We start from the raw sequence: 21,356 nt of genomic DNA, 5'->3' as shown, positions 1-21,356 counted from the left end.
GCTGACGGGGTGAAATGCTTTCTGGTATCACTGTGGTACCGTTAGAAATGTTTGGTTCTGTTAGAAATGTTTTCTTAACTGTCGCCTCCAAATCCGGCGACAAGTCAAGGCTGCGTGTGAAAGTACCGTGCCTCCGCACATGGGGAACAGATGAGACTCACACACAGTGCGTAATGCCAAAAGAACGAATTTAATGCCTTGCAACAAATAGTATATACCGGTACATGTGACCGCCCCCATCAGGTACTTGTGACCTCCCTGACTCCAGCCCAGGTGCACCCAACAGCTTTGTCTCAAGTGATGCACGGTCATAGTTTACAAATCCTGATGAGCGGGCTGAAAGGAAGTGATCACACTATGATACAGGAACATCCCCTTCACCCGAGATTTCTGTCCAGGTTTTGTCTTCTCCAATTTAGAAAAGGCTCATTGGTAGGCTAACAGCATTGTAACCAGCATTACTAACACATCAAATGCCTATTCCCATAGATTCCAGCATTGGTAACATTAGATCCTATTTGATTCACATCCAATTTATTAATAAAATAGAAGCACACTGGATAATAACCTGGATAATGCCTAATAATTGCAGTTCCTGAGACTGCATTGGAAATGCTAGAAATTCTCCCATTATGTCACTCCGCTGTTATCTGCAGTATAACAGGTTACAAAGCAGCACACGGGCCCAGTCACTATGAAAACTGGATACTAGGGCCAGTCCTAACAACTCCCATTTACTTTCCAAAAGCACAATTTGTTCAGGCGATGGGGCAAAGGGAAGTGATGTGCCCGAGGAGTGGGGCTGAGCAGCAGGCAGGAGATGCTGGGAGCTTTGCAGGGCGCTCAGCTGTCTGCCCGGGAGGAGCGCCACCTCCTCCATGTGCCACGGAGCCTGGTGGAGAGCTGCCCAATGGCTCCTTGTGGATGTGGCCTCGTTTCCTTCAGGATCTTCAGCGTTTGAAGGGCCAAGGAAGCGACAGCTGGACTGGGGTCATGCTTCATTCCCTGAAGGCCTGCGATAAGAGGAACAGAGAGGCATGATGACCCAGCTCTCCCCTCTGGCAGGAGGGAGCGAGGGACAGGCATGTCACCTGCTGGCTGCCCCAACATCCCACTCCCTGGCTTACTTTGGTAGATGTGCTCTCTGTCAGCCCGCTGCTCATCCCTCATGTGCCGCCCTAAGAGCCCTGCGAACACAAAGCCCCGTCAGCGACCCCCGCTGTTCCGTGGGTGCAGCATGGAGGGCCGGGGATGGGGGAAGCTCAGCCTCGTGGCTCACCGATGAACCTCACGGCCTCCAGTCGCAGGGTTTCCTGCAGGCTCTGCAGGTAGAGCAGGCAGTCGCCCAGGTAGTCCTGCGCTGCACTCTGTCTCCTCCTCTTGGTCAGCTGAAGAGGGAAGAATGTGAGGTCAGTGCAGGCTGGTCCCGACCCTGTCCTGGGGTGTGGGAATGGGCATACTGTTGCGCATACACACCATGCAGTCGCTGATCTGCCAGAACTGCTCTGTCTGCACCAGGTGCTCCAGCTTCCTCCAGCGCAGGAACCGTGCAGCACCAAGGAGGGCTTTCTGGGAGGCCTGCCAAAGAGCTGAGATAGCACCGCAGCCCGAGCAGCCGCAGAGCCCGTGTCCCCAGAGCCCCTCTGCAGGGAGGATGCAGCAGCAGGGGCTGATGCTGCTGTGGGCTGCAGTACTCTTGATGTATGGGGGGCACCACGGGAGCAGCATCACCCTCCCCCAGATGAACCTGATTCCCACCTTGGACACGTTCTCTTCCTCATCGTGCAGGTGTAGATACAGCAGGACCAGGTTCCTGCACACCGTCTTCTGCATCTTCCTCTTTTCTTGGCCCTCCACAAAGCTCAGCGTTTTGAGGAAGAAGTCGATGGAGAGCTGACGCACCGTGCCGGACTCCTGTGGAGGAGGAAGGAAGGACATCTGTGTCAGCAGCTCCAAGTCCATGGCAAGCAGGGACAGCACCACCAGTGAAGTGGGGGCAAAATCTCCGAGCTGAGAGGATGCAGATCTTGAGGATGCCCTCAGAACTGCTCCAAAGTGTGCAAGCTTTGCCCAGCGGAAAGTCTGCCCAGGACCACGCAGTGCCTGAACCTGGTGAGCGGCCAGGAAAGTCCCCTGGTGCGCTGTCACAAGGCAGCAGGCATGGGCACGCTGGGCTGGCAGCCACATCCCTCGTGTGCTGGACTCCCTATCATCCTTACATCGTTAAGCAGAGCTGGGAGCTTGCCGGCCAGCTCCAGAGCCATGACGCTGAGCTTAACCTCCTTCAGGAGGTGCAGCAGGTTGCTGAATATTGGTAGGGCCGTGGCACGGATGTCACTATCTGCATCCTGCAGCTGCTCCATGATGCACGGCAGGAAGATGATCATTGTCCTTGCCTGTGGGGAAAAACACCCCATCCTTTAGGTACGGCAGCAAGCGTAATGAGGGCAAGGCTACTCCAGTACCAGCCCTGAATAGCAGGCAGTGATGGGGTGGGCAGAACGCACCAGCTCCTCACTGCCTGAAGAGTTGCCGAGTTGTACATGGCCCCGCTACAGCCCCATGGCAGGCCCAGCCCAACCTGTGGCATTCCTGGCCACCCCTGCTCACCGTGTCCTGCCTCTTGCTGAGCTGCAGGATGCCCCTGAGCACCAGCTGCTGCATGCCCACCCTCTTGCTCTGCAGATAGTGGGCAAAGATTCCTATGATGCGGTGCAGCTCTTTGCTGAGGTCCATGCATTCCAGCATCTGCAACAACACACGTGGCTCTTAGTGCTGGATCTAACAGTCAGCTTGGGGAAAGACAGCAGGCCCCGAGGGAGGCAGCAGGGCTCGTGCTGCCAGTGGCCTTGCAGCCTCCAGTGTTCTCTGCTTCTGCAGCTGTTGCTCACCTCAACGAGGAAGACCATGGCCACCATATCCCAGGAGTAGAAGTTGGTGCTGAGCAGCTCAACCAGCTGCTGGAAGATGGGGTCACGCAGAGCAGCAGGCAGTTCCCTCATCACCCTGCAGGGATAAGAAGGCACCGTGAGCCCTGAACCAGGCAGACGCAGCTCTGGCTGTGCAGCCCTCTTGCCACTGCTGCAGGGGCCACAGGCTCTGGTGCTGTGGCTGCAGTTTGGCTGAGAACTGGGGACCCCCGTGACACCACAAGGAAGGGCTCCCACCTGGCCACCACCTGCACACCCTGGAGGTGGGTCACAGTGCTGAGAAGCGCGTCCCAGCCCCCCTGCTCCTGGATGGCCTCCATCTGCTTCTGGAGGCCCACGCTGCAGAGCAGCACCTTCAAGGACTGCACCGCGGACCTGCAGGTGGAGAAGGGTGCGAGTCACATCAGGAGCCCCAGCACCGGGTCCCTGGGTGCAGCAGGGGGACGGGGATGTGGCACCTGATGGGAGTGAGCTGGTGCTGCTGTTGCCCCTCCCAGAAGATTTCCACCTCCTGCAGCGTCAGCTCCGTGGTGAAGGACACTTGCAGGAGAAGGGCTGGGAAGAGCTGGGGGAAGATGTCTTCAGCCTCCTTGAGGACCAGAGGCAGCTGGAGTATCTCTGGTAGGATCCTTGCTGCCTGCAGAAAGCACCCGGATATGATTCTTGCCCTGTCCCCTGGGTTTCCATCCCGTCTTTAGAAGTGTAGGGATGGAGAAAGGGAGGGGGGGGGAGGGAGACCCCCAGAGCCCCAGGCAGGTCTATGGATGCATCCCAGGGCAGGAAGAAGGCTCGGGGGTGGACAGGGAAGGGGAGTGGGGACTCAGCTGGGGTTCAGCTGGGTGAATGAGGAACTCACGGCCAGGGCAAGGACACGTGGCCTCTCCTTGATGAATGGGGAGGTGTGCTGCAGAGTGTGGTTTATGAGCACTTGGAACACCTCCTGCAGCACCGTCTTCACGGTTGAAGACTCCGAGAGCATTTCCCTCCACATGGTGACAGCAACTCTGCAGGTCCCCAGGGCTGTCAGCGTGGCTGCTCCTGCCTGGCTGACGGCCGTGGGGTGGGGAGGGGGGGGGAGAGGAGCCCTGAGGGCTGTGGCCCCATACCTGGAGCAGGTGAGAGAGCAGACCAGCAGGCTGCTGACCATCTCCTTTGGGAATTTGCTGGCCAGCACAAGCAAGGCCCTGCTCAGGCTTTCAAGAGCTGGCTTGGCTTTGATGGAAGGCAGGCTGCTGTGGATCGCCTTCACAATCTTTTGCACCTGGAGGGGGGGAGCATGGGTGAGAATGGGATGGCACCAGAGCAGGGCCCTGCTGCCATCCCCACTGCTGCCTGCTGGCCAAGCGCAGTGCCAGGGATGGAGCAGAGCCCCCAGGGCTGGAGCGGAGGCAGCAGCAGGTTCCCACCTGCTGTGGAGGGAAGCGAGCCTCTCCTGCGAGCACATCCACCATGTGGGCAGCCAGCTGGGTGCTGTGGAGGCTCGGTGCTTTCATGCTCTCAATGGCTGTGAGTAAAATGTTGACCTTTTCAGGGTACAGGAGGTATTTCAGAAGGACCTGTGGGAGGGAGGAGAGGAGGGATGACTTATCCTCTGCTTGGCTGCTCAGCTGTGCAGGTGTCCCAGGAGAACTGGGAGCAGAGGCTGTGCTGGGTGATGCCAGGGATATGAAGCGTGAGGGCCCCAAAGGCACCAGGGCTGCTCGGGGACAGTGCGTGCACTCTTCCTGACACTGCAGGCCTGGGTTCTCCTGTGGGCTCAGGGTTTGCTCTTTGTACCTCGAAGATATTTCTGGCTCTGTCCTCACGGGAAACCTCCTGGTGGAGCGAAGTTTGGCTGTCCCAGAGCTGTGGTACTGTGCGCTCCTCCGGTTGCCATGGCAGTCCTGGACAGGAGCACACACGGTGTCAGTGAGGGGTCTGGGCATCTGGAGGGACCTAGCCCAACACAACTCCTCTCACTTGGGGCAGCGATGAAGATGAAAAGCTGATGAACAGCATTAATCGCCTCATCTCTGGTCCTGTCATCCGTGGAAGTGCAGCACAGGATGAGGTGTCCGACCAGCTTTCCCAGCACGGGGAAGCGTTGGTTCTCCTGGCACTTGTGCTGGAACACCGCGGTTCCAACGAAGCAGGTGCACAGCTGGGGAGAGAGGCAGCATGGCTGAGTGGGCAGCAGGGCCCAGCCCAGGCTCTGTGCAAGCCTGGACACAGGTGGGCTCTGGCTGGGGAGCCAGGATGTGGTCCCAGAGCTGAGCGCGCCGGGACTCCCTACCTCAGGCAAGACGCAGGTGTTGCTGAAGGCGAGCAGCCTGGCAATGCACACCACAGCCCTCTCCTCCACGGCCGCCAGCTGGCACGTGGTGAAGGGCAGCAGGAGCTGTGGAGAGAAAAGTTGCTGTTGTGCCCACAGCACGGGGCACTCGTCCTTCCCCTTGCTCCCCAGCTGCAGCGGGGTGGGTGGTTGCGTCCCTGTCCTGCTGCAGCCCTGCCATCTTCCCGCTGCTCCCCACCCATCCCTCTAACACCACACGGGCTAGTTTTGGGCCAGCACCCCCTGCCCGCAGCAGGCCCTGGGGGGACCTCGTGTGGATCCCTCCTTTGTGGCCTTGAACCATCCCCGCAAACCCCAGCGTTGCCACATCCAAACCTCCATGATGTTCTGCAGCTCCACGAGGACAAAGCGGCCAGCGCTGCTCACCAGCACCTGCAGCAGGTGGTGCAGGGCTTCCATGGTCTGCAAAGGAGGACAGGGGTCAGGGCGGCCTGCCCTGCTGCGTCCTGCTGGCAGCAGAGGGGCATCCCGGGTGCTGGTGCCCAGGAAGCGTCCCCAGGGCTCAGCTGATGCGCACCTCCACGTAGAGTGCCGCATCCAGGTCCGCGTCGTCCTCGTAGCAAGGGAGGTGGAGGACGCTGCCGAGGCAGGCACGCAGGAGACCGTTCTTCTCCTCTGGAAGCAGCCATGCTCCACTGCAAGGGGAGAGAGGGCAGAGGTGTGATGCTCCGCTCAGCACCCTGTGCCCTGCAGCCTGTCCCGCTCAGGGCCCCGGCTGGGACCAATGCCTCCACGCTGGCAAAGCCGTGCTGGGGCAGTACCTCATGGCGGCGATGGTGCTCATGGCCTGCTGCCGGAGCTCCGTGTCCAGGTGCTCGGCGGGCTCCTCCTGCAGCAGCGCCTGTGGGTACAGCGGGATGGGATGGGATGGGATGGGATGGGATGGGATGGGATGGGATGGGATGGGATGGGATGGGATGGGATGGGATGGGATGGGATGGTGCAGTGTGCCCTGCTTGGTGTGCAGAGCCCAAGCACCCCATCCAGGCCCCCAGTCCTGGCCCTCGTTCAGGGCTCCCCAGTGACCCTGCAGTGGAAGGGCTGTGCCCTCAGCTCAGCCCTGCAGTGCTCCATTACCTCAATGCACAGCACCACCTTCAGCACGTAGTCACACAGCTGGCTGTGGACCACGCTGTCCGTGATGGCAGCTGTGCAGGCAGTGCGGACGCAGGCCAGAAAGCGCAGCTTCTGTTCCTGTGTCTGAGACAGGAGGGGAGTTACAGGGGTTGGCATCGGGGGACCCCGGCACCCTCTGGGCACAGCCGGGCAGGGGCAGCCATGGAAGCACAGAGTGCACACTACCTGCGGTCTGCATGCACAGCAGGCGTCGATGTAGCTCAGGGGATCCTCGTCCTGAGGTGACACGATGGAGGCAAAAGGATCCTCAGCTGAGCCCACGGGCCCCTGCTGGGGCTGCACCCCATGCACCTCGCCGGGCCCCTGCGGGGCCGTGGGGGTGCGGGATGCTCCGCGCCTCTCTGGCCAAGCCTCTCGAACTCGGAGTGGGGGTCTCTGCTCCATCTCGCAGCGAGGAACAGCGGCGAATGAGCCTCGTGTTCCAGCTCTGCCTCCTGGTGGTCAAAGCCCATTGTAACGGGGCTGTGATCTCACCCCGTTCCATCCGCCTCCACATAGAACCCCTCCTCTTGCCCTGGGCTCACCCCAGAGCCCCACAGCCGTCCCTGTCCTTGGGCAGGTTCGGTCTGGAAGGAGCCCTTGTATTCACTGTGTGTGTTTGCCACAGCTGCAGTGTTGGGATCCGGGAGTCCTTCTTCAGTCCATCCCCGCATCCCCCCCTGTCAAATTAAACCATGTTCGGGTCTCCATTGGGACGGAGTTGATTTTCCCTTCTTGGCATCTGGTGCTCTGTTTCGGCTTTAGGAGAAAAACAGTGTTGGTAACGCAGCAGTGTTTCTAGCTGTTGCTGAGCTAGATGGGATGGGATGGGATGGGATGGGATGGGATGGGATGGGATGGGATGGGATGGGATGGGAAGGGATGGGATGGGATGGGATGGGATGGGATGGGATGGGATGGGATGGGATGGGATGGGATGGGATGGTGCAGTGTGCCCTGCTTGGTGTGCAGAGCCCAAGCACCCCATCCAGGCCCCCAGTCCTGGCCCTCGTTCAGGGTTCCCCAGTGACCCTGCAGTGGAAGGGCTGTGCCCTCAGCCCAGCCCTGCAGTGCTCCATCCCTGCAGGCATTCAAAGGCAGGCTGGATGTGGCTCTGGGCAGCCTGGTCTGGTGGTTGGCGACCCTGCACATAGCAGGGGGTTGGAACTGGATGATCTTTGAGATGCTTTTCAACCCAGGCCATTCTATGACTGTACAGTTCCATGCTGGAACAAAGATAAAATGGTAACTATGTAAAACATGGAGTCAAACCTGTGTGATTTGTCCACACCAGGAGGTGATTAGAAAACAATTTGTAAGCTACAAAGCTGCTTGCATGAAAGGAAAAGAAAATAAAACTACAAGAATAAGGGAAAACCTTTCTTCCTGAAAATAGGAAGAATAATGGACCTGACATGAAATTTGGGTGAAGCTGCCTGATTTTATGAAGCTATTCCCATTATTTTCTTGGTGCTGTGTTTCCCAAATGAGTGGTTTCTGGCTGTGCTGCAGCACCAGTCTGCATGTGAACATCAACTCTATTCACCATCTGGGAAGATTAGGACTTCCCTTCTCCCACCAGCACCACTGAATTACAGTTACTCAGTGGTTAAACAAAGGAATCCTTAAAGAAGGGTTTACAGCTGTCGTGTTATCTGAAGTGCTTGGGGCATTCTGATGCTATTAAGCTCTATGTATTAACAAGTTCAAAAAGAAAAGGTAGGCATCTGATTGTTGTGACAGTTTCTAAGTGATTTGGAAAGCTGTACCACCCAACCACTCCTTCTGTTTGATGGAGGTGACAAAGCTCAGTTTAATTTCTGACTGCTGTTTAAATCCTGAAGCTGGAGCTGGTTCCTGGAGCAGAAAAAGCTCGGAAGCTGTCCCTCCTACAAGCAGGCACCTCTGAGCAAAATATGACATCTCAGTTTCTGATGGTAAGGTCAGGAGACCTGATTCCAGCGTCTAGCTTTCGGCTTCATGCTATGTTAGTGGGACCTTTGGCATCTAGCACTGACCAACAGCAACTTACAGGCTGGTAACAGTGCACCCCAAAACAGTTACGTTTCTATTTATGTTATGAGGGAAAATTGTATCGCATTGAGATTTCCAGTTTTTACTCTTTGCAGATCTAACTAGCTGCTGGAAGAATCCTGTACGCCATGTTCACACCATTTTCAATGATCTGGATGAGTCTGTTGTTGGCATTTTAATACCACTGACCAGGCAGGCAATATGTATGGAGTATTTGGCTCTCTCTACAGTCATGAATGTTTGAGTATCTTCAACATGTGGCTCATTGCTTCCATTTCAGGCTGCCCAGAGAAGCTGTGGATGCCTGTCCTTGGTGTTGAAGGCGAGGTTGGATGGGTGATGGGCAGCCTGAGCTGGTTAGTGGGCAGCCAGCCCATGGCAGGGTGTTTAGAACTGGATGATCTTGAAGGTTTCTTCCAACCCAAGCCCTCCCGTGATCCTATGATTCTGTGATTTCATTCAGGTTTATTAAGATGAGATGAGTTCTCCTAAATGCGCTGTTCTCCATATGATGATAATTGGAGTCTAGATGGATGACTTAAACCAGACTCCAAACTTTCTGATGGCCAAAATGAAATGAACTCAATCCTTTACTGTGTCAGTAGTCTGTAACTAGAGCCCATCAGGTAATTCCCAGCCTCCTGCTTGTATCAGTGGCTGCACACGGTGAAAAAGTCTAATGGGATTTTAACCTCTAAAATGTTCAGAATCAGCCAGAGGGTGAATATATTCACTATGCAAATACCTGCAGGAATAAGCTTGTCATGTATGTCCTCAGGTACCACAGTAGTTAATGGTGGGACTCAGTAGGTCATGCTGAAAGTTGAGTCTGCTGATCTTGAAGGTCTTTTCCAGCCTAAATGACCTTATGCTAATATTTCTGTATTTATTTCTGTTCAGCTCCCAGAAAACCTCCCACCCAGCCCCCAGCTGACCCCGTGGTGAAAAATAAAACAGAAACCTCAGTGACGCTGGCATGGTCCCCTCCGAAGATGCAACGCCCCATTCCAATCGATGGCTACATTGTGGAACCCAATAAACTAATTGGCTTCACGTGGGTGAGGTGCCACGAGTCTCATGTCCCTGTCCCAGAGTTCACGGTGAGCAATCTGTCTGAAGAGGCTGATGATCAGTTCCGAGTGTATGCAGTCAATGCACATGGATAGAGCCTGTATCTGGAATTCCCAGGGAGCGTGCACCTTGGTAAGCACAAAAACCCCAATGGAAATGGGTCAGTGTGAGCTGAGCAGCTGTGTTGGTTCCCTAAAGATGTTTCCTTTGACTTTAAGGATAGTAGTGCATTAACACACCAAAGGCTTTCCCTTCTTCCTAGTTCTCCTATCTCCTATCAACCTCCAGCTACCACTAAAGTGATACAAGTTCTGTTTCTGTGACAGAGACATGAATATCCTTATCTTTTGATATCTCACATGTGCAAGAGGCAGAACTTTCTGTAACAGATTTGAAGCATAGAAGTTCTTCTTCCAGCACTCATGCAAAGGGAGAAGAAGAAATGTCCCTATGATTTAAACTTCCATCTCTAAATGAGATACCAGACTTGCATCTAAAGAGCATTAAGACATACATGTTGTTCTTCCTCAGAACCAGTCCTGGCTGTGAAATCCCCCCTAACAACTGGTGAAGCTGTACCTGGAGGGGATGCCATGTTTACTATTGACCTTATAACAACGTGTTGCAGCACTTGGTACCTCTATGGTAAAGTCTTACAAGAAAGTGAGACCTGCATCATCAAGAGAACCCAAACTACTCACAGCCTAATGATAAAGAACGTCACCAAGAACGATGATGGAGCAGAAGTGAAATTTGTTGCCGAAAATGTTGATGTCAGCAGCAAGATGAGAGTGAGAGGTATTTGCTTTGATCCTTCTCCTTTCATCTTACAGTCAAGGCATAGTTGCTGTGATCTGTTGATTAGAACTGGGGCTGCAGGCATTCACTGCCTGTACCAAATACCTGAAATTGCATCCCATGGACTGACGTGAGTCCTGGTAATGACCTAAACATGATAGCACTGAGTGTAGGGTAAGCCAATCTACCCAGCTGCTTGGTATCTGAACCAGATTGCTTCATGCCAGCTGATGAATGTCTGCAGTTCACAGGTATTGGCCAGTGCATTCAGTCTGCAGGTTTACCACTGCATCACCATAGAGCAGTACTTTCAGCTCCAGGTTCAGACAGCCTTTCTGATTGCACTGGAATAGTTTAGAAGTAGGGGAGCAATCATTCCAATAATATCTGTATCAATCAGCTTTGCATGACCAAATAGAACAAATAAACATTCATTATGGGAGGAGCTGTTTGTCACTGGGTGGAAACCTCTGCAGAAGCATGTTTAGAGCATTCTTAATCAGTAGAAGGAGATGTTTGGTTGATTTTTACTTAGTAAATCCGGCAAGAAGACCAAATGAAATATCTTGAATTGCTCAGCACTGACACAATGATGAGTGCAGGATCAGAAGGTGATACTTTTTCAGAGATGTTGCAGGAAACATTGACCACGTTAGCCTGATCTAAATTGATTAACAAGGCCTTTGCTCCTGACAGGTGCTGCAGTGAGATTTACCAATAAGAGCAAAGATGTAGAAAATATCTCCGCTCGGCTGCGTGAGGAAGCCAAATTGCAGGCTGAGCTTTCAGACACAGGTGCTACTGTGGAGTGGATGAAGGATGGGAAGGAGCTCAAGGCCAGTGAAAATTATGAACTGCAAATTGTGGGGAAGAAACACACCCTGAAAATTCACAGCGTCTCAATGGATGATGCTGGAAGTTGTCAGTGCATCTGTGAGGGGGATAAAATGCTCTATCAGCTTTCAGTGAAAGGTATGTGACAGTCTGGGCTGTCCTCTTCCTGCCCAGGGCCAGCAGACTGCATTCACCTGACTCCCCAACAGTCCAGCTGTTGTCAGACAGCATCTGGGGTGTTTTCAGTGGCTGTTTTGACTTGAACTGGCCAATCTGCTTTGTAGAGCCATTTGATTTCTGTGTTCTGTCCTGTGATTCGTCCCTAAGATATAGAGGAAATCAAGGGAAAGATAGGAAAAAGAGCATCCCAGCCTTCCTGCTCTTCTCTCAGGTTGGCCACGAGAGATGATGTCAACGTCTCTTTTTGTAGCAGTGATCCCAAGTGTAGAAGAGACCTGTGAAGAGTCACAGGGATGTTTCCTGAGCTGTCATTCCATGGTGGGCTTTTTCTTACACAGATGTAGAGAGAAACTGAACTTTCCCACGCAGGTCTCTGTTTTGCTGCAGGGTGCAGGTCTGATCTCTAAGATCCACACGCTGGGCCTTGATTGCAATAAATGAGAGCCCTTTGTTTGCTCCAGTGGAAGACTTTCCATTTCTGCAGTACCCTCTGCAGATGACACAAATGCAAATGCACCTTCTTCCCAGCAACAATTGCCTTTTTTTTTTTTTTACACTGAGTATGCATGAGGCTCTTCATCATATTCTGCTGGCTTGTCACCCTTGTTGATCCATGGAGAGACGAGAAAGCCCTAGAGTAGTGTATGCACTTTGGCATTGGAGAGCTTACTTAATTGCTTCTTCTCAAAGAACAAACTCCAGAGAGGCATGGAGACAGCTCCAAAGAGAATTGAATAATGGGTATAAATTTAAGGAGAGCAGAACACCCTGCCAAGGCTTGTCAGCTAGTCTTAATTTTGCTTTTCTTCTCTTTCTTTGTCACGATAGCATAATATTTCATACTGGCAGTTCTGCCCACAGAATTAACTGGCACAGGCTGCCCGGGGAGGTGGTGGGATCCCTGGAGGTGTTCAGGACCAGTTCTTGGGACCAGTGCTTTTTTACATGGTTATCAGTGACACCAATGATGCAATGGAGTGCACCCTCTGCTGTTTGCTGAGTGGTGCGGCTGATGCAGTGGAAGGAAGGGATGCCATTCAGAGGGAGCTCAACTGAGAGGTTGGCCTAGGTGAATCTAATGAGGTTCAAGACAGCAAAGTGCAAGGTTTTGCACTTGGGCTGGAGGAATCCCAGGCACTTCTACAGCCTGGGAGGAGCAGTCCTTAAGAGAAGCCCCGCAGAGAAGGACCTGGGGGTCCTGGTGGATGAAAAACAGAACGTGAGCCATCAGCGTGCTCTTGCAGCTCAGAGAGCAAATGGTCCCCTGGGCTCCATCAGAAGAGGGGATGGCCAGCAGGGACAGGGAGGCGATTGATCTTCATGATCCTTGAGGTCCCTTCCAACCCGGGCCATTCTATGAGTCTGTGATTACAATTGCTGTCAGAAATAACGGCAGCTGTACAGAAGCTGGATATATTGTGGGACAGTTCTTGTAACCAGCTGATTTTAAGACCCTGCCAGAGTTGAGAGTCTAAATTGCATGTCAGAAGAAAACTGGGAAAGTGGTTATTGCTCATTCTTTTTCATTTGCTGATTCTTTCTTTAGGGATCCTTTTCCAAAGGAGATTCTGGTGCTGGAAGCAGTTGAAGAAAGAACCTAAGCAGCTCTTGCCAAGAGTGCTTGAAGTCCCTGTGGAGAGAAGCAAAGAACTTGGGCTTCCTCTGGGATGCTCCCCACCATGTCTCAGGAAGGAGACCAACTGCTGTTCCACTTTCTGCTCTGTGTGTGGAAAGGTACGTCTGGGTTTCTTCTACTTGTTTTTTCTTTCTTTTTCTGGCTTTGAAGGAGAAGGGGTGGAGCAAGGGGAGACCCACTGGTCATTTGTTACCTCAAGAACAGGATGGATTCTGCATTGACTGTGAAAAACCTGGGCTAGTAGCATGGGCATGTTTCAGGCTGGACTCTTCTTTTGCTGCTTGGTTTCCTTTTGGCTACAGGGAGACAGCTGTCTAAAGGTGTGTTTTCAAACCCACTCTCCAAAACCATGTTTCACTGTTGCAGGTGGTTCAGTGTGCTCTTGCAGTGCAGATGCTGTAGTTTGCTGTAGAATCTGAATGGTTTCTGTTCCTAGGGAAGGAATGGGAGGAGGTAGTGAGAAGAGAATTCAATGCCTAAGGGGAGGGGAGATCGGGGATTGGTGGGAGAGGGAGCCAATAGGAGGGAGAGAGAAGTTGGGCGCAGGGTGATGGTAACATCCCTTTGTGACGTCATAATGCTCCTTTGTGACATCATAATGCTCCTTTGTGACGTCATAATGCCCCTTTGTGACATCATAATGCCCCTTTGTGACATCATAACGCCCCTTTGTGGTGTCACAATGCCCATTTGTGACATCACAATTCCCCTTTGTGACATCATAATGCTTCTTTGTGACATCACAATGCTTCTTTGTGATGTCATAATGCTCCTTTGTGATATCACAATGCCCCTTTGTGATGACATAATGTCTCCCCTTTGTGACGTCACAATGCCCCTTTGTGACATCATAATGCTTCTTTGTGATGTCATAATGCCCTTTGTGATGTCATTATGCTCCTTTGTGATATCACAATGCCCCTTTATGACGTCACAATACCCCTTTGTGATGTCATAATGCCTCTTTGTGACATCATAACGATCCTTTGTGACGTCATAATACCCCTTTGTGACGTCATAATGTTTATTTGTGATGTCATAATGCCCCTTTTTGACATCATAATGCCCCTTTGTTACATCATAATGCCCCTTTGTGACATCATAATGCTTATTTGTGACATCATAATGCCCCTTTGTGACATCATATCACCCCTTTGTGATGTCATACTACCCCATATGAAGTCCAGGCAGAGTCAAAACTTATGGACCTGCACGAGGATCACTTTCAAGACAGTGGCTCTGTTGCTTCAAGCTTATTTGCTTCGTCCTGCCGCCACTCTATTACCAAGTATCAACAACCTCTTGCATGATTCAACTTGCAAACGTTTGACACTAACCCTTGTGTTTCTGTGCCTTCCTAGATAATTCGAGCCCTTGTCAACCCCAAAGATCCAAACCAAGTAGTGATGTGCAGTGTGTTTCCATCAATGGAGAGTTCTTATTAAGCACAAATCGCTGCAATTCGGATGACAGCCTTCCACATGGTAACAGTGATGGACACAAGAGGCTCATCCACGTTCATGCTCTCATATCTCCTGGCTCTGCTGAAGATGCTGACCTGAGCCTGCCAGACACCACAGTCACCTGCCTGGATTGTGACTCAGCGCCTTTGCAGTGCTGCCCATCCCAAGCACAGCCCGAGTGCCCCAACAGCAGCACCACCATGCAGGAGCAGGGCAGCATCAGTGAGGTGAAGCTGAGCATCTTAGATGGGGACTTAGAGTCAGGCTGCCAGTCCCAGGCACCAGGCAGCAGCACCAGCTCTGAGCCACTCTCATCTTGACAAGAGGAGTCCTATCTTCACCCTTGACCTCTCAAGCCCTCCTGTCTTTTATTGAATAAAGTCACTCTCATGCTCAATCATCGCCTTGGCTGCATTCCGAGTCTTCATTCACAGGGATTGGGATGAATGCAACAAACAGCAAGGCAGCTCAGCTTGCAATGCTATGGCTGTGGGGTTCGTGCAGGCAGAGCTCTGGGTTCCCATTTTGCCTGGCTTTGGGATGTCAGCAGCAAGATCTCTACCATTTTGTATGGGAGCAAATAATCTCTAGTATCCAGGTTGCTGCTCATGATAATCCCAGTCTTCCTGGCTGTCGCTTTGTGATACCTTTTAAAGCCTTTTGATACTCTTTGATGCCTTGGCTGCTCCCTAACACCTCTGTCCTCCTGCCATGTTGACTCATGTCTCCCACTTTGAAGCTGGCTTTGCAGATCATCTCCAGCCCTGTCATCATCACGCTGCAGCAGGAGGTGCTCACCTGGCCCAGTACCTGGCAGTGCTGCTTGTTCTGCAGATGAGCAGCTGCCTCCTCATCTCTTCAGCTACAGTAGTTTTTCTCAGGGCAGTTAGATGCAGTCATGCTCCTCTGGATTTGGTGTGTTAAATCCATGCTGCATGGCAGCAGTCAGTGCAATACAAAGGTGTTCTGTGTGCCACAGCATTTCTCCAGGGGCTGCCAAAGGTAGAAGCACAACACAGCACCATCCTTCTGACAGTAATGTCTGTGAGTGTTAGACATGTGAGCACTGCATCATCCCCAGCGTGTCAGTGCTTTTCCACACCAACCTGACTCTCACACTCTGCACTGAATGTAACTCTGCTCTTGTGGAGACAAATGCTTTCTATCACATCCTCCATCCCTGCAACCATTTGCCGGTAGGCAGCTCTTGCAGAAGAATCAAGCAGCAGAACCTTTTGCTTACCCTACAGCATGCAAATGCTATGAAAGCAGAAATAACCTGGCGTGCTCTGGGTCTGCAAGGCTGCACAGATGGGAGAGGTAGATTGTGTTTTTGCAGTGGAAGTTTCCAGTATTTTCAGTACATAGTGTAGGCCGTAACTGAATGTATAACCCTCTTGTAAAACAGCTGTATAAGTAGTTTTTCCACCAAGAAAATTGCTGAACAGAGTTAAGTTCAGACTGGGGGCATTCTGACATGGGTAGAATTGAGACAAGCACAAGATAAATACGCAGGGTGGGTAGAGCCCAGCACAGGACAGAATGAATGTACTGACTGTTGGAAACATCGCCCTTCTCTCTCCGCAGAAAAGTACAAGGCAAACCTAAAAACAAGAGGTTGGTAATTGACCTTCTATGGAAATGAATCCTAGCAACAGTCTGGATGAGTGTGTGAGCCTGAGATGCTCAACCAATGAGAGCCATGAGAGCATCACCTGCATTGGGTTTAGGGCATAGAACAGAATTAATGTCACTGACTGGTGTGCAATTTCTCCCTTGCCAACAGGGGATGTGCGCGCAGTATTGCAATAATGAATAAGCACTGCTGCTATCGCTGCCATCTTTGCCTAACTAGAAATCTTTGACTTTGAGAGTTTCTCACACAAGGGGAGAGGGTAAGAAAGTAAAGAGGCACAGAAAACTAAGGGAAACTGCTCTTCTTTATCTTATCTATAAAAATTGATACAATTGATGCTGTCGTGCATTTTTTTTTAATTATTTTTATATTTTTTTTTTGCCAGTGTCAGTTAGATTGTTTTAAAATATCCACACACCAAAATCTGACTACCAAGCAAATGTAATGAAAATGAAATGAAGGTGAGTTAGCGGAAAGCACAAGGCCATATTATATCAGGCTCTAGCAAATTTACAGGCAGTCACTGCACAAAGAGGTAGATTTGAGTTGCACATTATATGATTCCCACAAAGATTAATGAAATCTGAAGCTTTCAATATATTTCCCCTATAATCAAAAGAGAACGGATCCCCAGGGTCTGTCCCGCAGACGTCCTTTCCGTGGTCTCTACTGCCACCTGCTGGCCAATACACGGAACTGCCATTGTTGGGCGTTTGGTGCCGCAGGAAGCACAACGCAGATCTGAGTTCTGACCGGTCTACGCAGCAAATCCGCCAATCTTTATTGCGATAAGCCCTCCACATGGCATTGCACACGCACTCGAACACGCAACAGGCATAGATTTCTCCTAACTCCTCGAGGAGCAGGCAAGCAGAACAACTGAGCGCAGCACTGCTTGTGATTGGGCCACCCCCATCATAGAGATGTGTGTTAGATGTTTTACCCACCCCTGGCTTTTTTGGCTACAAGGGCACACTGCTGGCTCATGGTCAATCTGTCGTCCACCAGGACGCCCAGGTCCCTCTCAGCAGAGCTCCTCTCCAGCAGCTCTTCTTTCTGCTTACACAAGGAAGATAGTCTTGTCAATGCAGAGAAATGAATCACAGAATCACAGAATGACCCGGGTTGGAAGGGACCCCAAGGATCATGAAGCTCCAGCCCCCCTTCCTGGAAGGGCCACCAAACTTCCATGTTTAGTAATGAAATAAATGAAATAAATGACAAAATTTCCTTTCAGAGAGTTGCATTCACACCTTGACTTAGGTTTGTACAGCTTGGGCATTTGGTCAGACGTGTACTGAAGTCAGGTTTTTCTTTGATTGAGAAAGCATTGAACTAGTTCCTCATTGATGTACAGTTCCTTAGAAATGGAGTAGTCCCCACTTCAGACCAGCTCCTACTGGATCCCATTTCCTGAGAGTCCCCCAAGAAATTCTGGAGGAATCAGTTTGCTTTCTAATCTACCAACTGTCTGATACTTTCAACACCTTGAATAAATTGCCAGTTGCTGACTTGTTTCTTTTTGTAAATCTGTTGATGCACGCACAAAAAATGGATCAGAGCACGGGGTCTTATCTGGAGATGGGAAAACAATTGGATAAACAGAAAATTGTTTTTTGCAAGTTTTGCAGATCTATAAGTGGCTTTTCAAGAGATTGTACCACTTCTGCACATTGATTGTCTGACAGTTTCCCTATGATTTTACTTAAAAATGAAGAAGCAATGAAAAGCTCTGTGCTCTGTGGGTGTGCATGGCTGGCTCTGCCCTTCTCATAGAGGAGAAAATCAACATTTTCACCCCTGGTTCCTACACTTAGATAAAATCCCCTCCACTTACCTGCAATTTTCCTATGTGTGGAAACAGCCTGACCTCAGATGGGGTGAAGCAGCTTCTATTTGTCCTTTCCCATTATTGAGGGAATAATCTATATTCTTTTATCATAAGAAGAAAGGAAATTTTGGATGAGGGAAGTACCTACAACATGTAGAGACTCTTAGGAAACAGAAAAATAAAAATAATAAAAAAATAAAAACAGTATCACAAAGAAAATCTTGAAAAGAGCCAAATAATAAGGGAAAATAGCTGACTGCTGCAGGTGCACTTTGGAGACCCACAACAGAGGAAGCTGAGGTCTCTCCTTCTTGTCCCTTCACTGTTTCTCAGTGTGCCTCATTGTGCCCAGGCGATGGCTTTTTTTATTATTTTACTTCTGTTATTACAGCAATTCACCTGCCAAAGAATTTAATTTGCTATGGAACTATATAGAATATCAGAGGAAAGACAGTGACAGTGCATGGACCCCCTTCTCTCTCCTCCTGGTATCTACATGTGCTGGAGAACTTCGCTTTTACCATAATATGCCTTGAAAGTGTTTGCAGCCTCATGATCTTTCTGGCTCTGCACAAACCTGCCTTCTCCAAGAGATTTTACTTTGAGATGTTGATGGCAGCTTGTAGTTTCCCCTTTTGGGAACCCTACTTGTCCTGGGCATCCTGATGTCTGAGTGGAGTCAGTCCTTGCTCTACAGCATCTTTCAACACCAAATATGCTGACCCCACTGCCAAGAGAACATTTCCTTGTAAAAAGCAACACAAAGAATTGAAGTCAGGGGTCATATTTGATATGGTCAATAAATCCATCCCTGGCTGACTTTCTTTATTAAGTTTCAGACATTTTTAATGAAAGAGCTATAATCCCTGTAATAAATTTTCTCTTGGTTTTCTATGTATTCAGATCTTAGTCTATGAAGAAGTAAAAGTGAATACAACTGAATTTACCATTGAATTGTAACATTTATTTCTTCTTCTGGTAGTATGTAGCAAATCATCTGTGCCTTACTGACTTCCCTTACTGACTGTGTTGCTAAATATCCTAATGGAAATCTCTTTTATTTGTATTTCTTTCTACTTTCCCCTGTTAAGGATTTCATGGCTGCTCTCAGGTCACCGTGGAGCCTTTTGTACTCCAGGCTGAACAGCCCCAGCTCTTTCAGCCTGTCCTCATAGGAGAGGTGTTCCAGCCCTTGAATCAGTTCTATGGCATGTATCAGTGACCTGTACATGCTCCAACAGGTCCATGTCTCTCCTGTACTGAGGACTCTGCATCTGGATGCAGTACTCCAGATGAGGCCTCATCAGCACAGAGTAGAGGGGCAGGATCGCCTCCTTTGCCCTGCTGGCCGTGCTTCTTTTGATGCAGCCCAGGATATGGTTAACTTTCTGTGCTGTGAGAGCACACTGCTGGCTCATGTTCAGCTTCCCACCAACAGGAACCCCAGGTATTTTTCGCCAGGACTTTGCTCAATCCTTTCAGGCATTTCCCTTCCACTGAAAGCTTGATCCAGGATCTTGCTTTGTTCATGTGCACGGTGCTTTCTCACTTCATTGTGTGCACGGTGATTTCCCAAATAAGTCCAGATTTGCAGCATTTCCTTTCCAAAAAGAATTGAAGGTGGGGAATAAAGTGGGGAGGAGAGAGATAGATTCCAGCTGTATCTGCTGATCCATCTTTGCCTCATAGCAGGAAATAATCAAACACCTGTCTTAGTTCCTGGTGCTGTTCAAAGAGGAGCTCCTCATGAAAGATGAATTTCTTCCTCAAGTTCTATTGATCACAGTACCGGTCTGTTTATCAGTGTTCTGTTTTGGACCCCTCACTATAAGAAAGATATTGAGGCCCTAAATCTTGTCCAGTGAAAGGCAACAAAGCAGTGAAGGATCTGGAGCAAAATTAAGCTGGGCAGTTCTTTTTTTTTTTTTTGAGAACCAAAGCAATAATATTTTTATTTTATTTCTTTATTTATTGCTTACATCCCACTGAATGCAGCAAGAATATTCAGAAATATAAGTGTGAGGTGCCACTTCTCTCTTGCTGGTGCAAAAGCAGATCAAACCTCTGCACATCAGGAGCAAAAAGAGACAGATTTTGCAGAGCACTCCATAGCTGGGACTGCAGGAGGGCTCAGCCTGCTGTGCATAGCAAAGTTTCTCTTGTGTGCCTTGTCTCACTGCAGCTTTAAGGAATTCCCGAGGGGAGCTGCAGGCATGTAGTTGTCCAGAGATTAATGACTTGAACAAGGCTTGTGAAGGGCTTGGAGAATATGCCCCACAAGGAGCAACGGAAGGAACTAGATAAATGTTGGGAGCAATATTCAAATTGAATTTCTAAGCGCCAATATAATATTACAAAGTCATTTTCGCTCTCCCTGCTAATGCTTGGGGACTCAGCCATACCAGGTCTATATGCACAGGTGGTATAAACATGCAGTTAGCATAACTAAATGGTAGCTGATATGCATCTGAGATCAGTGCTTCCAGCTCAGAGCTTGCTGTGGCAGATGGACTTACTGACTTTCTGTCTTTGTTATCTCATGGATTTCACTGTACAATGGAATTTTATCTCTCACTATCTTGTTTATAAATAGGTGATAATTCTTCCACAGCTTCCAAGTGAGCTGTTAAAATAAATGGAGAGATTTCTTGTGACATATTTGGATTATCTTCTAATCTACAGGTCATATGCCTTCCCATTCTTGATTGGATAGAACAGCCAGCTCCTTTCGACTCCATATGAATATTCCCCCAAAACACACTTCTTGTGAGAGGTGGTAGAGGTGGGTGAAGCTCAGAAATAAAGGGAGTAACAGATTCTCCTTCAGGAACAGCAATAGTAGAGGCTACACGGTGCCTGGGTTAGTTCACTCAAGAAACTAACAACTATTCCCTCCATGTTGTTCTTCTGTGTTTGCTCTTATAAATGAAGCTTATCGTTCGTGCTTGCTTGTGGATTTGACCAGCTGCACTCTTAGATAGCTGAGAGAATTTCTATCAAAACACTATTTAAAAGCTCCAGCCATTCAAGGAACTTCAGGCTTAAGGTCTGGGATTTTAAAATACCTACATATAAATATATATGTTATATATGTTATAGTTATTTGACTATTTTCTGTATTTAGTTTACATAGCACCTGGTCAGGAAAAGTATAAAGTCCTCCCAGCTCCCAGTCTTAGCCACAAGTTACCTAGAAAAGACAAAGCTTTCATCCTCTGCCTTGAGGATTAGATATAAAGGATCCTGACACCCTGGGAGGTATATTCTTTTTCTGTCAGTGTTTTTTGCTTGTTTGTTTGTTTGTTTGTTTGCTTTGTGTGTGTATGTTTTTATTACTATTGTTCTGTTTTTCCTTGCTTACTATGGGAGCTGGAGAAAACTACAAGGTATAAAACATCCCATCTACTCTAAAGCTTAATGCCCTTCTTAAATGGTTTAATATGTTCTGAATTGGTCAACAGGGAGAAGTGTTTGGAGGCTGAATGAATGTCTTGC

The 21,356-nt window shown here is 49.8% G+C and overlaps 1 protein-coding gene across 1 annotated transcript; it reads right to left on the bottom strand.

The window, feature by feature from the left end:
• Nucleotides 1-171: 171 nt before the first annotated feature.
• LOC146756184 (maestro heat-like repeat-containing protein family member 7) lies at nt 172-7,284 on the bottom strand. The gene is made up of 20 exons (XM_085525011.1): nt 6,340-7,284; nt 6,024-6,103; nt 5,780-5,897; nt 5,578-5,664; nt 5,203-5,307; nt 4,890-5,070; nt 4,707-4,813; nt 4,337-4,486; nt 4,037-4,191; nt 3,787-3,934; nt 3,389-3,567; nt 3,168-3,305; nt 2,892-3,006; nt 2,611-2,748; nt 2,220-2,396; nt 1,759-1,914; nt 1,477-1,578; nt 1,280-1,388; nt 1,128-1,187; nt 172-1,013 (listed from the first exon to the last, which is right to left on the bottom strand). The coding sequence occupies exons 1-20, from the start codon at nt 6,781-6,783 to the stop codon at nt 844-846; spliced, it is 2,919 nt and encodes a 972-aa protein (XP_085381137.1). The 5' UTR covers nt 6,784-7,284; the 3' UTR covers nt 172-843.
• Nucleotides 7,285-21,356: the final 14,072 nt, after the last annotated feature.

The sequence above is a fragment of the Coturnix japonica genome, chromosome 28 (assembly GCF_054131305.1).
Source record: "Coturnix japonica strain WE chromosome 28, WE-NBRP24, whole genome shotgun sequence".
Classification (NCBI taxonomy): domain Eukaryota; kingdom Metazoa; phylum Chordata; class Aves; order Galliformes; family Phasianidae; genus Coturnix; species Coturnix japonica.
This window is presented reverse-complemented; position numbering and strand designations above follow the sequence as displayed.